Source organism: Nipponia nippon, unplaced genomic scaffold (genome assembly GCF_047370975.1).
Source record: "Nipponia nippon isolate SJK-2023a ecotype South Korea unplaced genomic scaffold, ASM4737097v1 scaffold_3, whole genome shotgun sequence".
NCBI classification, from domain to species: domain Eukaryota; kingdom Metazoa; phylum Chordata; class Aves; order Pelecaniformes; family Threskiornithidae; genus Nipponia; species Nipponia nippon.
Genome location: NW_028262347.1, coordinates 21,239,097 through 21,257,193, shown reverse-complemented (window position 1 = coordinate 21,257,193; position 18,097 = coordinate 21,239,097). Strand labels below are relative to the sequence as shown.

The 18,097-nt window shown below is 40.1% G+C and overlaps 1 protein-coding gene across 3 annotated transcripts; it reads left to right on the top strand.

Annotated features, from left to right (window-relative positions):
- Positions 1-64: 64 nt before the first annotated feature.
- ALG12 (ALG12 alpha-1,6-mannosyltransferase) lies at positions 65-17,908 on the top strand. Of its 3 annotated transcripts, none has more exons than XM_087767639.1 (10): positions 65-293; positions 4,425-4,614; positions 4,766-4,898; positions 5,444-5,617; positions 6,997-7,191; positions 8,494-8,597; positions 9,083-9,306; positions 10,029-10,198; positions 10,396-10,471; positions 14,486-17,908. In XM_087767639.1, exons 2-10 carry the CDS (start codon positions 4,450-4,452, stop codon positions 14,715-14,717), a joined length of 1,473 nt encoding a protein of 490 aa, XP_087623765.1. In that variant the 5' UTR covers positions 65-293; positions 4,425-4,449; the 3' UTR covers positions 14,718-17,908. The 3 variants fall into 3 exon arrangements, with proteins under 3 accessions (XP_087623765.1, XP_087623766.1, XP_009461136.2); XM_087767640.1 differs by having other exon boundaries at positions 288-359; XM_009462861.2 differs by lacking the exon at positions 65-293 and having other exon boundaries at positions 4,312-4,614.
- Positions 17,909-18,097: the final 189 nt, after the last annotated feature.

Sequence of the window (18,097 nt, the reverse complement as noted above, 5' to 3'; positions counted from 1 at the left end):
GCCCCCCGCGTGCGCAGAGAGCTGTCGGAGGAAGCAGCGCCCACCGGCTTCGCGCGTCGCCGCCATCACGAGAACGGGCAGGCACAAGCTCCGTAAGGGCTTCAGATCCATCCGCCATTTATATCTGGTGGCCGCTTCCGAGCCCTTTCACTGCCGGGGGTGTGCCCTGCCCTCACCCAATATGGCTGGCCGGAGAGGCGGTCACGTGGGCACGGGGCTGTCTCCCCCCCTCTCCCGCCGCCAGCCCCCCCCGCCAGCGCCCTCTGCGGGGCGGCCACGTGGACGCCCGGGCGGTGAGTGCGGGCCGGGCCGGGCCCAGGGTGCCGCGCCTGGGCCGGTGCCGGCGGGCGGGGAGGGAGGTAACGGTCGTGTGCGTGTGCGTGTGCGCCTGCGAGGGGGAGCGGGGCGGCCGCCAACGGCCCGTTCGTTCGCCACAGCCCGGCTGCAACCGGGCCAGAGGGCGTCCCCGGGAGCCCCGTCCCCCGTCGAGGCGCCGGGTTGCGGTTGCAGCCGCGCGGCAGCGCGCCCCCGGCTCTCCGCCTCCCGGGCGCGGGGGCTGCGGCGTGGCGGGAGGCAGCGGGCAGGGCAGCCGCCTCCTGAGGTGCCTGTCAGCGGGCGGGCGGGCCCGCATCTGCCGCGGCGCTCCCGCGCGGCCTCGGGGACGGCGCCGCTGGCTTCGGAAGCGGCGGGTGATGCCGTGGCCTCGCCCTGAGGCGCCCCGGGGCCGCCTAGGAGCGACCCGAAGGGGAGTAACTTTCAGTCCCGCCTGTCGCTGCGCGCCGTGACGTGCGGGCTGACGGCGATCCGAATTCGGCGTTCCTCGGGTACCCGTCGAGCCCGGTGGATTGGCGTGGCTCGGCGGCAGGCGGCGAGCCGAGGGGCCGCGCCGCCCGGGGGGACCCGCCGGCCGGTGGCGGGCTGTGCGCAGCCGGGCGGCCGCTAGAGGGGGGCCGGACACCGGCTCGGCGGCGGCGGGTGGCCGGGGGCGGCGGGGCGGCGGGCCGCCGGCGGGGTGGGAGCGGGCTCGGCTTGGTGTGGGTTGGGGTCTTTTTTTTAAGTCGAGAGCTTTCGGTGTGTTTCTTCCCCAGTCCGAAGAGTGATATTTTCTACATAGCCGCGTCGCACCTTCCTATCTGGCGCGGTCCCAGACTTCATTTCCTGCCCCAACTTTCTCTTCTCTTTTTTTGTCTTAGTTTTTTTTTTTAGCCAGTCCCCAAACTCGTGAGGAAATGTATATAAGCATTGCAACTGTCATGTTCCTTCTTAGAAAAGAAGAAAAAGCAATCCCAGCAACTACGAGGTTTAAATCTGACCTCATTCAGAAGTTAGCTTTAGAACTATTAAAGCGTAGGAAAAACACATGCAAATTGCAAGAGACTACAACACAGGTTTTACCAAAGCTAGATCAAGCCAAAGAGGGAGGACCTTATGGTGGGATGCTCTTGGTCGTTCTGCTGAGGTGCCTCCATACAGAGCGTGTGAGGGAGTGAAATGCAGTCGCTGTAGACAGATTCGACATGCAGTTTGGCTGCCAAACTCTAACATATTTATACTGAAGAGTGTCTGAAAAACATAAGTGAGCTAAATATTCCATGGGAAGAGTAAAAAGTCTATTATTGGAGCTAATGACCCTTCCATATACAAAGTATAGAAAAAGAATAAACCGTTTTTGATGAAAGTGCTTCAGCCTTTTTTTAATGTAAGAAAATGATTTGTTTTCACCCAGTTTAATCCCAGGAAAGGATGAATTCTTTGTGCTGAAAAATCTCTGCTCTTCTGTGATTCAGTCCTGATGTAGACATCTGGGGGGGAGTCAATGTGGCTATGTTGTACAGGTCTGAGGAAGATTCTTCTAAAGTTGTTGGAACGTTAATGATGGATAAAACTATTTGTATTCGCTTACGATATTCCTCTAACCTTCATTATTAAAATATTTTTATTAAGTGAGAATCTGTTTCTGTGTTTTTAGCATTTAAAAATAAAAGCTGTAATTGCAAGTATTTTGCCTTTATATAGCAAATTTATTTTAAACATCAAATTCAGTGTCTACCTGTCTTGATAAATTCCACTGGAATTTTGAGATTTGTCAGCATCAGTTTTCAACAGAGCAAGTTATCTTGAGTCTTGACAAGACCACTAAATTTATTAGGCTTTATCTCAGAAACGTAGGTGTTGTCTTCATGCTTTGTTTTTTTTATCTTCTAACATGTTTCCCTTCAGGGAATCTCAGTATGTATAATGCATATAATTATCTTCAAAATGTATGAGTGTGCTGGCAAGCTTACTTTCTTCAGGCATACAAAAGGATTGGTGTCAACAAGATTAAAAAAAGCCTTGTGATAAACTGTGTATGGGATACATCGCTTCATTGTCATTCTGATGATTTAGGAAGTTGGGGACTGATTATTCATCTGGTGATCAGCTAAAGATATCAGGAGCAGGCTATATGGTAGAGTGGTCAGAGTATAACGAATGCAATATTAATAGGTGAAGATAACATCTTTTTATTACACAACTGATACAGTTAAGAAGGAAAAAATAGAGCTTCTTGGCACTTTCACAAGGATTCATTGGGTCCTAAAATATCTGAAGTGTTAAGAAGCTGCAAATTGGGAGTGAGGAATACCTACCTTGCTGGTGTATTAGATGCTGCTTCACATGACACACAAGCTACTCGAATGCCTGTGCTGCTATATGCTACTATATTATTGGTCCTTCAGTGTCCATTTTTCTCTTGGGTAAGTTTGGCCAGAAACGTGAGATGCCTCTGTATTTATTGGAAGAATTCAGCAAGAGAGCTTTTTAGAGACAAGAATATGTACATGATAAATTGCTCTGTGCAGAGGCTTGAAGTGCTCCTGATGGCAGTCCCGTACCTCTTTTACTACTGCTGTGGAAAAAGGATTCTGTCGTAGCATAAGCCATTTTTATCCAGCCTTGTAAAGAAGTAGTACTAGGCACAGGTTAAAAAGGCTTCTTTGCACTTCCTGGGATGTTATGTTTATTTAGGCCCTTAACATTGCAAAACAAGCCAAAAATCGTACGGACCTACCACAGAACTGTCTTTGAGCCTGGGGTTAGAGCTTCAGTTACAGTCTGTAACAGCAGCAATTGTGAGAAAGAGATGCAATCAGTGCGATGTATAAAATAATATGCAGATACATGCAATTTACAGTAAGTGTACAAGTTTTGGGATTTATTGGTGTTAGCTGTGAAAAAAAGGAACATTAGCTCACTCTATTTATTTTTACTAAGGAGCAGGACAATCATCAATTCAGGAAAAGGTAACTCTAGGAAGCAGTTGCTAAGTGATCCTAGCAAATCTGCCAACTATCTTACATCTGTTTAATGGACATATTTAGACCAAAACACAGGAGAAAACTTCACCAACCAAAACCCCAGTTGTACCTTAAAGGTGCTATTTTTAAAGTTTTGTTTCTGTAAGAACAGAACAAGAATAACAATAACCAAAATCTCTTGTCTTTTATTGAATTGTGAACTTAGCAAAAAGTGGGATGCTTAAATTAAAAGAACATGAAATAGATTACCAAATTTTGCTGGAAATGGTCATGGAAAATAACTTTTTTTTACTGCTTTATAATCTGAAACTAGAAAAGATGAACTGTTTACCCATGACAACACCTATGCTTTGTTTGCTCTGGCATCACCTGGATGCATGATTTATCATGATAAAATACATCATAAGTACTGCCATAAGAATGCTTAGCACAGTGTTGTGAAACTAAGCGCTCGGGAGAGATGGCCTTCATTTCTGGGTAGGAGTGCGAAGGATGGGGTTCGGACCACCTCACGCCGTAAAGACGCGTGGTGTGGGTGCCGAAGGGCATTTGTCCTTCACTTGCTGAGTCCAGACCTAGCCGCTGGAAAGGTCAGAAGATCAAAGTACTCCGTTCCGAGTGATTTCTCATCCTCGTGGTTCCTCTCCCACTTGTTTCAGAGTCCTAGACAAACGAGAGAGTATGTTCTAAAGATCATGTGTAAATCCAGTGTGAGATTAAAGTGAGAGTAAGTTACAAAGCTGTCTCTCCCACAAAACACAGACATAATTGAGGTGGTACTCTCAGCAGTGGTGGCAGTATGGGACGCAAAGGGAAGTATTTTCTTAAGTAGAGTCTATGTTGTCTGAGTTTTTTTAGGTGAAAACTAAAACCTTTACATTTGCAAAAGGTGGCATAAATCCTGAAATGCAGCCTGAATATGTTTTTGGCTATCTACTCAATTCATTGAATGTATATATATTAAAAAAAAAATTGGATGGATTATTTAATTTCTTAGTCTTTGTTTAAACTTTTACAGTACTGTAATATGTTTTCCTTGCATTATCAGTCTCTCTTTTTCTGTTTGTACACTTCATACCATGTTATTAATATATTTTCTTTTAATTTTCTTTTTAATAATAATAGAATATATGTGAATTTTGAACCCAGTATGGCTCAGAAGAGGAGCTCGAGTGGGCGGTCATTCCCATTGCTGCTTCTGATTATTGTTGTGGCCTTTGTTCATTTAACTGTCTGTCCTTTTACAAAAGTGGAGGAAAGCTTTAACCTACAAGCTATCCATGATGTGGTGTACCACCAGCTGGACTTGGATAAGGTAAATTGGAAAGAACGTGTTCTTTCTTGGACACTGTTAAAGATTGCAATTCCTTGCTATATGAATAGGATAAATGGAATATGAATATAATTTATCCCAGTTTTCCTTTGTTTCTGATTTGCCTGTCTTAATTAGATTTTCCTTTTTGCAGTATGACCATCATGAATTTCCTGGAGTTGTCCCAAGAACGTTTCTTGGACCGATTTTTATTGCTGCTCTTTCCAGCCCTGCTATATATGTACTTTCTGTGCTAAGAATGTCCAAGTTTTACTCCCAGCTGATAGGTATGAGAACTTTAAGTCGTCAGAGTGGAGATGTTTTTACTACTGGACTAATGGATGACATTGTTGTAACATTCAGGGTTTGGATCGGTGGTTAAAACGTGATATTCTTTTCCTTAATGAGGGATTTTGCAGACTGTAGGTGCTTAGAGCCAGCATGGCAATTCCACCCCCTCTTTGGAGTAACTAACAGCACAGAGAAAGTCTGTGCTAACAAATGTCACACAGTGTAGAAAAAACAAGTGTCTTCAGAGAATACGCTCTCATGTGTACTTCGTGTATGCTTCAGAAAATATTGTTTAACTTGGGCACAGAAGCATTGACCTTTGTGCAAAAGTATCAGAGAAGTTGAAGGTGGATTAAAATAGATAAACTAATGGGGAAGTTTTGTGTTTGTTTGTTTTTTTGGTTTTTTTTTGAAGTGGGTTATATTGTGATATCTTCAGTATTATTCTTCATAACTTCTTCCCGTTACATTGTGTAACATGGTTGTTCATCAGTGATCCCTCTGATATTACTCTTATTTCCCATTTCTATTCTTCTAATAGTCCGAGGAAGCTTGGGGCTCAGTGTGATTTACACACTATGGAAGTTGCAGAAAGAAGTTAGAAAGCAGTTTGGAGCAACTACATCAACAATCTTCTGTCTCATCACTGTTACTCAGTTTCATTTGATGTTTTACTGTACACGAACCCTCCCTAATGTGTTTGCACTTCCTTTTGGTAAGTATTCACATAGAAGTAATTTTAAAATATAAAAATTTTTCTCAAATGTATCAATAGTTAAAGCACAGAAAATACGTGATCAGACCAAATCAATATACGTGCTTGATTAAATTGTGTGGTAACAAGACTAGAAAACTTAAGCAGTTGTGATTTCTTTCTGTGTTTTTTACCATATATGCTTACAATGACTGTTGAATCAAGTTTTATTGAATCTGAGTATATGTGGTGTTTGTCAGATGGCTTTGGTTAACTAGAGGTTTGAGTACACATATCTGATGCATAAAACATAGAGCTATTGAAAAGGCAGTAGGTACACCTGCAGTTCAAAAAAAAAAAATCTGTGAACTTAGTCTACACAGGAAACAGCTTTCTCATGAGACTGTGGAACAAACTCCCACCACAACCTCTCTGCCTTCCTCTTCTGGAGTTAACTACAAATGTAGTATTTTGTACATTTTAAAGTAAAGGGGGAAAAAATATCAAAGTCAAAACCTTAGTCTACACTTACAGTTTTTCCCCAGAGATGAGGAGAGGGAAGATTAACCACACGTGACAGATATTAGTTGAGTCACTTAATGCTTCAGTGCAAGTTGTTCAACTAAGAAAATCATGAGGTTGATGTAAGAACCTGTGTAGATCAGAACTGAAAAACAAATCAAAAACCAGTTGAATTGCAGATAAACACTGTGTAGTAATAAACTTCTCAGGTAATTTCTTCAAGTATTAAAAAATAGAAGTTGTTTCATGGTTTTGTACTATTAATTTTTCACACATTTCCCTTAGGATCATGACCACTTTACTATGTAGTCAGCATTACCATGTGTTTAAAAACTGTGAAAAAGCAGAGGCAACTTCATCTGTAGAGACAGGGTGTGTCTCCAGCTAACCATGCAAATGGATTTATGGTTTCTTCTCCCTGAGCGGTACTCCATAGTCTCTTTCATATTTGAAATGGGGTGGTGGTATCATGAATACGGGACATACTCAGCCAAGAGAACAAACTAACTCTTCAGCTGATGCTGAGCAATAATAATTATGAATCTTAGTTTGAAAGGCTTTTAGTACTCCCTTAAGGTTTGGTTTGGTTTTTTTTCTTTCCCTAAAAGCTATTAAATATACTGTCTAGGAAGAGTTGTCATGTGTTCCTTCTGTGGTTATGCTTTTCCTAATTATTTAAGCATCAACAGTAGAAAATTATGTGTTATTCCAAACTACATTTCTCTAACAGAGGAAGAATTTCTGGACTAGAAATGGTAGGAAGACCAAGAGAGGATTGGTGGGAAGTTAGAGGAACAAGCCGCTAGCATTGAGAAAATTTGTTGCCCTTTAGAAAGTGAACAGTTCAGAGTGTCAGACGGTGTGCTTTATTTTTGCAGTGCTCCTGGCATTGACGTTTTGGATCCAGCAAAAGCAAAGGCCATTCATTTGGTTCTCAGCTTTGGCAATTATAGTCTTCAGATCAGAGCTCTGCATATTCTTGGGCCTCATGCTCCTGGTGACGTTATTAACTAAAAGAATCTCCATTTTCAAGGTCCTTTCCCATGCTGTTCCTGCTGGAATTTTTTGGTTGGGTAAGTGTTTGCTTGGAAAAAAATAAATGCCACATAGTAAATTCAGTAGAAGTCTGGAGATTTGACTGACTTCTCTAGTGATGTGTCCCTTAGGGCTTTTTTTTCTTTTTTCCCTTCCCCCCCCCCATCTGATTCCATTTGCTGGTAATATGACAAGGGTATTTATTTATTTTAAAAATTCCCTGTGAGGAGATAGGTGTGCACAGAGCAGTAGAAAGATACTGTGACCTCTGCCTTTAGATGCTTACAGTATAACATCCTGGTCTTAAAAAAGCTTAGACATGCAAGTTGACTTTAGTAGAATTAGTACCTGGCTGTAGCTACATGTGCATTATCAGCTGTAGTATCTACTGCCATGACGATAAACCGAATCCCAGGATGAAATACAACAGTGTCACAGACAGGGATACTGAGCAAGAGGGTTGTGGGGAGAGTCACAGTTCAGCTCTGTTTCTTTATTACATGAATTTTAATAGTTTAAGTGATTATCCATGCTAGAGAGGTTGAAAAATCTCCTTGTCTCTACCCATCCATGGAAGGCTCATGCATGTGTGCGTAAATACTCTAAGCTTCTCTGCCAGCCTACCTAATTGAGAATGGTGTTGTCAGATGCCTGATGACTTCTGGTAGTGTGCTGTCCCTTCCACAGCGTGGACAGTAGAAACAATAAAAGATCATGCCATGTGCAGTTGGAGGCACCTCACAGCCTAAGAATCTGGAGGTCCGACAGGAGTTAGTCACGGGTACTCCCATTCCCTCTCTGGGCAAACTTCTTAAATACCAGAGCAGTTTTCACAGAGCTGAGTGGAGGAGATGAGGCTGACGGATTTGCTGCTCTGCTGTCTTTTTGCCTTTCATCCCTTGTCCTCCTTCTTCCCTCCCACCTAATAAATAGTAGCAAACTTCTAGAGATTGTTTTTCTTAACTTACCAGCTTTACAGTAAAAATCCATTTAGTACCATTTGAAGTTAACCTGGGTTTCTTACCATTCATTAAATTTAATGCTCTAATATTCTTTTAATTAAACCACTGCTTTTCACACCTGGGGTTGGAGAGGGGTGAATCTCAATCAGATTCCTATCCAATGTATGTCTATTAAGACTTCTGTTAAGAAGTGCCTCCCTCCCCTGCATTTCCACTGCAAGACAGACAGATTCAACCTTCCCTGTGGCTTTGGGTGAGGCTTACAATGCGTGTTCCAGTTTATGTTGATCTCATCAGTAAATGTGCAGTTTGGATGTGCTCGTTTGCTTTTCCCTAGTTTTTAATACATGCACATTTGTATTTCTTTAATTCTTTTAGGGCTAACAGTTGCTGTGGATTCTCTTTTTTGGAGGCAACTTGTGTGGCCTGAGGGGAAAGTGCTCTGGTATAACACAATTTTGAACAAAAGTTCCAACTGGGGAGTATCCTTTGAAACATCCAGGGAGAAAGACCTATTGAACACTACCAGCCAAAGCAAAGACTTGATGTAACCTATTCCTGAGACTCAGTTATGGTGTTAAATTCTACTTTTCATCTAGTGTTTCATTATTTGAAGCTTATGAAACAATATCTGTTTCTTAGATCTTTCCGTAAATTTTAACTTTCCTCTGCTGACTGTTCCTTCTTGCTTCTTTGTGTTCTACCAATGTAAAGCCAGGTTTCTTCCCCGTGGGTTTTCATGTTGCTCATCATTAGCACCATTTGATATGCCTGTTTGGTGATGTGAATGCAGTTAGGCAACTGCTTTTATTTCTCAAAGGGTAAGGCAGAAAACCAAATGCCTGGAAGAATGCAATATACAAAAAGTATACTGTATATTTGCAAAATTTGCCTGTACTACTGTAAAGAATAGTTACCTTACTTGTCAGCAGTGAAAGCATCCTTAACTCTCCTTTTCATCTTGAAGACCTCCCCCTTCTTGTGGTATTTCTATTCAGCCCTGCCTCGTGCTTTGGGATGCAGCATTATATTTGTACCTTTGGGTATAGCAGAAAAGAGAACTCGGATATTACTTCTGCCAGCACTGGGCTTTATTTTCTTATATTCGTTTCTCCCACACAAAGAGCTGCGTTTTATCATATATACTTTCCCTGTCTTCAACATAGTGGCCGCTAAAATGTGCTCACGAATGTAAGTTCAAAATTCTGTTTATTTTTTTTCTCTGAAAATGCAAAAGAAAAACAAAACTGTTATTACTGGTTTTATGCACTTCTTTCCATCTTGGAATCTGGATCATCTTGAGATCTTCATGTGCTTTAGAAAGGAGGTCTGTATCGTCGTACCCATTCGACTAATGAGGGAAATGATTTCACAGGACCATTTGGCAAGTCTGGGGCAGAGTTGAGAATAGAGCCCCGATTTTGCTGTCATGCTGTTACAATACAGTGTATTTTATCCACCAGCGAAAAAGACGCATTCCAGTGTACTACTGTGTTGCTAACATAACTTACCCTAGGAGGTAATTTAATATACAGGTGGGGCTCATGAAATGTGGTGTTTGTATTAAATAGTTAAACTTGGGTATATTGAGTAAACAAATTTAAGTTAAACTCTGAACTTCTTTGAAAGACAATACATTCATAGCTAAAGTTTTTAAATATAGAAATACTTAGCTTTATTGATGAGCATTTATTAGCTTTGTTAATAGGAAGATTCTAATTTAAATGCCACTAGAAGCTAGTCTTTTAGAAATGGATAATAAAGGCATTCCATACACATGATTGAAATAAAGTTTGCATTAATCTTTATTACCTAGCAGTGGAGTTTTCATAAAAGTTCTGTCACAATAGTCAATGACCAGTATGACAGAAGAATAACAGTTTATTCTCACTCATTTTTCCCCCCCTCAATAGTCTGAATAACTACCGGAAATCCTGGCTGTACAAACTTGGATCTTTCTTTGTTATAACACATCTTATAGTTAATGCTGCTTATTCAGGAACATCTTTATATGTTTCACATTTCAATTATCCTGGAGGAGTGGCAATTCAGAAGTTGCATGAGTTGGTACCTTCAACAGCAGGTATGTAAAGCTGGTTTGAGGTTTGTTCGCCTAATTTCAACTGCAATTTTTTTCTGCTAGTATATCTTTACATGTATTGGATACTGCTTCTTCACGCTATTTACATGCATTGTCTCTGTTACTGTTTTGTTAATTTATTAATCAGAGTGTTCTTAGAAGAATTTTGAAATTGTATTTTGTTTTCTTTGTTTACGTAGACGTCTCTGTTCATATTGATATGGCTGCAGCACAAACAGGAGTTTCTCGGTTTCTAGAAATCAATTCAGATTGGAGGTATGTTATGAACAAGGTATTTTGATCTAAAGATAGGAGCCTGCTTATTCCTTTTTTGCATATGCACAGGGGCAAGCATCACAGATACGGTTTCTGGTACAGCATATTTATTAAGCCAGGTCAAGAACAATGTGAATCTTCAGAATTTTGATGTGTGCAGTGCTGCGATTTCAGAAATAGAGCACTGCAACATTTTTTAATTGTTTTGGTTGGTTCTGGTTTGCCTAAATAGCGTAGAATCTTTTAGAGACATCAGAAACAGTGCAAAAAAATTGTTAGCTCAATAAAACAGCAATATCTTTAATGCAGCTACATTTAATATCTCACTAGATCTTGTAAAACACAGCTGTAGATGAACATTTTTCTGCTCTTGGCAGAACGGTGTATATAGTTGTGGGGGTGTCTTCTCACTTTGTTTTTGAATGATGTGTGGCATGTGAGGCTTATCTGCGTATTAATATTCAAAGTCTGTTTTTATGTGGAACATCCCGGACATAGGTGGCATTGAAGCCGTTGTTGTGGACTGTCGGTCACATTCATTGGCTCTGAGAGAAAGCAGTTGAGTGCTTTGTTATGATGACCAGCAGTGATGTACAAACAGTTTTAAGAATCAGAATATTGAAATGAATAGTAGGAGACATTTGTGGGATGGCATCGTTTGCTTTTCGGGATGCAGACCAAAAAAAAGCCATCTTTCTGATTCTTAGGCCTACCTCTTCAGCTGAAGTGTAGGTTTCTGATTTAAAATGTCATCTTAATGAAAATGATTCAGCAGAAAGTGACACAAAGCCTCACTTCATACTTGCACAAAACAAAAGCAATACAAGCAGATTTTGGTTTAAGAAGTATTCTGAGCATGGAGTTCTTTTTCCCCAGTGACAGTCTTCAGGATCAGATTAACAAACATAATTTAATTATTGGTATGTTTAGAGAGAAAAGTGTTTTGTAACTAAAGAGGAAGAAGGGAAAAGTATGCTTCTGGGGAAATCATAAAAATCATCGAGCTTGCTATGCCGTATTTTATTTCTGTGCTCTCTCATAATATTGTGATGGTACAGACAGTTTAAAGCTGAATTGCCTTCACAGTTACCAATTCAATGTTTATTTCAAATTGTTTTTTGCATGTTCAATGTAGAGAAAGTCTTAAGCCATGAACAGTCAGGAGGAGATATTAAACTATTAGACTACAAGTGATAGAACACACATGATAGCTAAAATGTTCCAATCTTTGTTTTTTGAATATACTTCAGTACACACGCTCCTCTAAATACAACTCTACTCTCTAAATACAATGCTTAATTTCAATGAGCTTTTTGAGGTGGTGGGTTTTGGATTGTTTTGGGCTTGCAAGGCTGTAGTGTAGTGGGTTTGGAAGGTGAATGAATAATATCCCTGTCACTGATGGATGTTTCATAGTGTTGCAGCTACAGAGCAGTTTGTTTCTCTCACTTTTATCTTTACTCATCATAAAAAAGCCTCAGGGGAGGGCTGATTCATCATAACGTTTCACATTAAAAAAATAAGGCAAAATCCACAACCGAGCATCATACACAGGACTACACTTTGACAGCACAATAGCACAAAGTTTAGTGGCACCAGCTGTCCCATTTTCTCTTTATCCAAGGAAGTGACAGCCTTTCAGATGGGTGAAAACTAATTTACCATCTTCATAGGCTGTGTACATCAGGTGAAAACAGATTTATGGATGGAGTGGATATGAAGGCTGATGATTCATCAGGATAACTACAATCCATAAATAAAAGTGTCTTAAAGTTAACAGCTTTCAGTGGTGTGCTCAGATTAGATCTATTTGCCTCAAGAAAAATGCAAGTGATCTATTATTTTTCTTCAAAGGGTGATTGAAAGAAGCTTGATGCAGATTCTTACGCAGAACAGGTGTTACAATCTTGTCTTCAATTAGTGCAGTCTCTTTGAACCAGGAATAAACATGCTGTGTAAGCTTAAAGTATTTAAAAATAATAAAATTCAGAAATGCTTGCAGTCAGATGAAAGGCCCTTTATTTGCTGATGAAGAAAATGCAAAATTAGTAGTTGGTAAAGTTGTTGTGACGTATGTCATTCCTTCTGCCAGTTTGGATGCATGTACCATCCTAAGTGGTATTGTGATCTTTTTGGAAATAGCAGATGAAATTAGCGTGCAATTTTTTTTGAAGAAGAAAGCACTTGTTCAGTGTGCAAAGTCTTCTGCATTATATGGTGTATTTATTGACTTCTCTGGATTTTGTCAGCCTGGGGTCTGTTCTGGGTTGCCAAAATTTTAGTTAACAATCCATGCAAATCCTCTAGTTTGCTGTAGAGTACTTGCTTTAAATATCTTAAATGTTAACGAGTGCTATGTCAGGGAATGTTGTAAAAATATAAATGGAGATTGTTTCCAGTTTTTCACAGAGAATTCAGGCAGGTGAGAGGCCAGGCCTGCAAAGACACACATAGCGAAAGGTGCAGCCTGGATTTACTCCTAGGTGCATTTAAGGGTAATGTAGGGTTGGGATTGCAGCACTTCCCTACCAGTGTCCATGCCTGTGAGAAAAGCCACTGCCTTGAGTAAGTTGCTTGTGAAATGCATGGGAGGAATCAGGTGCATAAGAATAGGAGCTCCAAAAGCTGGTAGAAAACAGTCCATAGAAAAGGGCAATAGAAAGGGTGAAGAACTGGGCACTGCTCTTCACCTGAGTTACAGAGCATGGACACTCTTTTATACTTAGATGCCTAAGACTATCTTGTCATAAACAAACTAAAGGTAAGTAACCTCCATTTTAACCTCTCTCTTCTGGAGTGTTACCCAGTGTTAGTGGAGAATATTTTTTCTGGGATATGGAGCAAAGATTTGAGTCCAGGTCTCCCACTTTTGGAAGCACACTTAACAGTGGTCTACAGAGTGTTTTGGGGTGGACTTACCTTATTCTTCCCCTTTGAAGTTGTTTGATTGAGGACTTGATCAGGCTGCCATGTCCAATATAAGCATCCTAACCCTTGGGCTATAAATTTGCCTGACTCTCTTCAGTGAACAAATAAATAACTATTGCGAAGTAGGACAGTGTCTTCATGAAACAGTGAGGGAGATTACCTCAATTTCTGGAAAATTAGAGAGGTTCATACAGCTCTGTCAGATAACAAACTTCAGTTCTGGGCTTAGATCAGACGGAGAGCGGCTGAACCTAGATCTTTCACATCCCTGCCAAATGCTTAAGTCACTTGTTTTCTCATCCTGTAAATTCCCTCTACAGCTAGATTGAATATAACTCCTTTTAAGAAATAACTGTAACTGTACATGTTAAATAGTTTTAGAACTTGCTAGTTACTTTTTATATAAATATTTTTATATAATTTATATATATTTAGGTACCTAAACAGGTTTATAAAAGCTGGCCCAAAGTGACCTGCCCAAACATGTAGTAGATCAGGGGACTGAATCCAGAAATAACAAGTGCCAAGTTAATTCTGTAATTGCCAGGCTGTTCTTTCTTTCCTAGAGTGTTCAAGGAAGTCTTCTCCCCACTGTTCTCTGAGGCTCCTACTTCAATGTATGACTACCAGAAGAGAAGGGTTTCTGCTAAAGTGCCTCATAACATTTTTTGTAATTAAAAAAAAAAAAAAAGAAAAACCAAACCAACAAAAAAACCCCCAACACCACACTTACCCAAACTGCAATTTTTGTACGGTAAAGCTTTAAAAATGAGTCCAGTTCTCTACAGTCTTAGGCTTTGGTGACCTTTCTTTACAGAACTCAAATAGAGGACTAGTGAGAAATTTTTTAGGAGTCCTGATTTATATCACAATAGCAGAGAAAGACTTGCATGGAATGACTGGCTCCCTAAACTCTTCAAAAATACTATTTCCTTCTCCAGTGCTAGCTAATTTAATCAAGAGATATAACTGAGAATGTTACAGTTCCTTTTGCGTTTCATCTTGGATGCTACATGCCCTTGTGATAATGGAGATGTTTAATAGGTAAAGAGAGGAATGTAAATAAGCCTTCTTTATTCTTCACAGGTATGACAAAAGAGAAGATGTTAAACCAGGAGACCAGTTGATGTTTTCTTACACACACATACTGATGGAAACAAACCCTCTTCAAATATCACATTACAAGACAACCCACAGGCCACTGGCAAATATACCTGGCATCAGTAAAATTGGGTTGAACCTTACTGCGCTACCTCCTTTTACTTTAAACTTGAAACCAAAATTAGTACTGTTGGAAAAACTTCCTCTATCATCTTGACTGTGAATTTTAAGTAAGTCTTTTGATGTAATTTTGCTGATGACTGAATAAGACAGCAGCAAATTGTCATTCCAGCACTGCAATTCAGCTTCTGTGGAAAGGCACGGAAAATCTTTGTACCGATTGGTATTTAGCACAGTCCTGTTTCTTACATAAATATTACAATGCATTCCTAGTCAGAATATACTCAAACACTGAGTTGTATTGTTAGATATGTTTGAGAAAGGCTACCTACAAATTTAGTGGTATTAAGTAAAACCTGTCTACTTGGTTTGGGTAGCTGTCTGTTTCATAACGTAGCACAGGTATGTCCTAATTGTCCTATATAAGATACATAATGGAACAGGTTTGTGCTACGGCAATAATTTGATATGTAATCTGTGTGTGCAAAGATGTATTACTTGATGTATCTGCAGGATTGTAACGCCCTCAGTTGTCAGATTGCCTGAAACTTAATGATGTTATCAGCATAGGAAAGCCATATTCATTGTAGCTTCATCACAATACCTAATTGTGCCCTGTAGGCTACCAAACTAAAGTGAAAGATTTGCTTAAAAAGCAGCTGGACTTCTTGACAAGCACTGTCTCATAACAGATTGGAGTACTAAAGGGTGGTTATCTTTATTCCAACAGTTCATGAATAAGCAGCAACTTGGATTTCACAGGAAAAAGAATTTTAAAATAATGTTTCCCTCTTCTGCTGCAGTATTATCTTAATTTGCAGTGAAAAAATTTACCTGTGAAAATATTCACTTGAATACACTTTAAGAAGATAGGTGCTGTTTTCCTTTTTTTATTAAGTAGTCCCTTTGGAAAGGAATAACCTAATGTGCCATGTGTTGCATTCTATAAATTAGAATAAGATAGCATGCTCTGTAATCTCTTATTAGATGTTTTTGTTAAGATGTCTGCCTAGATTGCTGAATGGAACAAATTAAGGGGTAAACTAAGGGAAAAGAAGTTAGAATTTTTATTAGGGCCAGTTGTAATGTGACAGGAGCTCCATTAGTGTAAAAAATCAGTATCGCTGAAATAATCATGAGCAGAAAACTTCCTTGCTGACTGAAGACTTGAGTAAAAAGTTCTTGTTGAATAAAGTGGCTGGCTTGTTTGTTAACTCTTAAAGCATGCTTCATTGAGGAACCTGCGTACATTTCGTTAGGACCATGTTTTCTTCTTATCCTCTAGATTATGTGTCAGAGGAACTGATCTGGTGGGGTGGAGCCTGTTCCCCAAGGGTGGCTGTGGCTCTTGCGCAGGCTTCCTCATGCTGAGCAGATCTGGCAAAGGCAACCTGCAGAACTTGTTTGTCAAGTCTCTGGCTGCTCTTGAAATCACCCAAGTATTATCTGTTTGATTCCTCTTTGGAAGAAAACTCTGCTTCCTTCAGAGCCAATTTGAACATCAAACAATTCACATGAGACAGAAGGAAGTACATGTGCAAATAGCTGAGAATTTGGAACAATACAAAGGAAAACTTTTGAGTAAGGATGTTAAGCCTAATCATTGACTTTATGTAACTCCCCCACACTGTAATCCACAAATCAAGAACCTGAACTAAAATTTATCCTGCTCAAGCGTAGACAAATGTCTGCACTGCCGAAGTTAGATGTATAGTTACTCCCTCTGCAAAAACTTGCTCTATTAACTACAGGGAAAACCTAGGGCTATTATGCTTGTAACATAGGCATCTCAAGCTAATGCCTGAAGTGGCACAGAATACCTGGACATTAGGCATGTGAAGAGTTTAGTCTTGCTGAATGTCAGACAGACGTAGCTGACTGCGTCTTTCTACAGACTTCGGTTCTGGTGTCTGGGTGCTACCTGTTGGACTTAAAGCAGTGATGATCAGCTGCGGTAGTAGCGTGTACTACTGCTCTCAGCCTCACTGCTGATGAAAATAGCTTCTATCAGCTTAAATGGGCTTGTTTAGTGTATTTGTTTGGGGTCGAGATAGGTAAAATACATACAAGGAGACAGGAAAGAGGGATTGGATTGCAGTTTTGAACAGTGTTTGAGGTTTATTTATGTCGTGTTGCTTCTTGCTCTGCATATGTGGTTCTTGGAAAGTGCTTCATTTTAAGATCTGCAACATGGTTGGGTTTGTAAACAAAGGGCTAGATCATGCCCCATGCAGCACCTGCAGCACCAGTGGCTGTATCACTTCTGTGACAGCACAGGTAACCTCCCCAACATAGGGCACGAGTGGTACGGTAGCCCACACCCTGAATAGGAAGGGGCATCTGTCTCAAACTGGGATAAAGATTACTGCAGTTTTTCCCCAAAGGCTGCTTTCAATAAACAAACAGTCCTTGGAATAGAAACTAAAGCCATCTCTCTCTTAAATGAATCTTCTCATCTCCAAGTCCTGTGTTGTCTTTCTTTAGCTCGACAAGAAACATAGAGCTTATTTTCTCCTTTAATATAGATTAATATTCAGTGTACTTGCCTGGAATAAAGTGTGGATTTAAGTTCCCTTAGATATAAGAGGGCATTTAGGAAGTCTCTCAGCCCATCTACAAACGAAGTGGAGTATTACAAATTTTTCTGCATTTGGGGGACATAGGGTGAAGCCTCAAGTTCCTGCATGAGTGGTGCAAAGTAAGGGAGACACTCTGAAAACTTACTTAGTGGAATTTCTGAAGGGACTTTGAAGTAATAAATTGCTCATGACTATTCAAGTTCTTAAAAGAAGAATTCCTTTTGTCTTGACTGATTACAAATGACCCTAGCTTAGAGTATAGCTTTTCTTAATAAAAGCAGAAATAGGCTGAGCATATTCAAATAATCAAGGGTTGAATTAACCTGAATAAAGCAAAAGACACATAGTATGGTCCATCTATAAATTATATTACATTTATGACATTCAAACACAGAACGGAGTTGTAAATAATATGCATTTAACATGTATAATGCTGCTGTAGAAAGATTTATTTTAGGATGTCTTGTTAAACTTGCCAAAGGTCAAATGTTGCATAGCAACATGTGTTGCCTTCTGAAGTTTGACTTCATTTCTTACCAGCAACATTTGTTCCTGTAAAGAGCAAGGCTAACAAATGATTTGGAAACAAACATGTCACCATGTCATTTCATGTCAGAGACGGTGAATAATCACTGTTTTACAGCATGAGATTTAGGACACCCTGTGTTGTAAAACTAAATAAAGTCATTGCATGAAAAAAGTTGTGGAACTCACCGATAGAGGACATTTTTGGATGCTGAAAGTAAAAGCAGCTTCAAAACAGGGTTAAACAGATCACTCTCCCATCAAGAACTACAAGAACCAAAGATCAAGGAATAACTTCCAGTTCACCAAGGCTCTAAGTAACAGAGCGTTCACAGCTGAGAAAAAGTACCAGACCGTATGTATCTTCTTATCC

Bases quoted from the DNA above. Each gene is read 5' to 3' on its own strand.
- ALG12 (XM_009462861.2), top strand. From the start codon at position 4,327: ATGTTTTCCTTGCATTATCAGTCTCTCTTTTTCTGTTTGTACACTTCA. The intron at 4,899-5,443 runs GTATGAGAACTT...TTCTTCTAATAG, and splicing joins GTTTTACTCCCAGCTGATAG to TCCGAGGAAGCTTGGGGCTC. The intron at 10,199-10,395 runs GTATGTAAAGCT...TTGTTTACGTAG, and splicing joins GTTGGTACCTTCAACAGCAG to ACGTCTCTGTTCATATTGAT.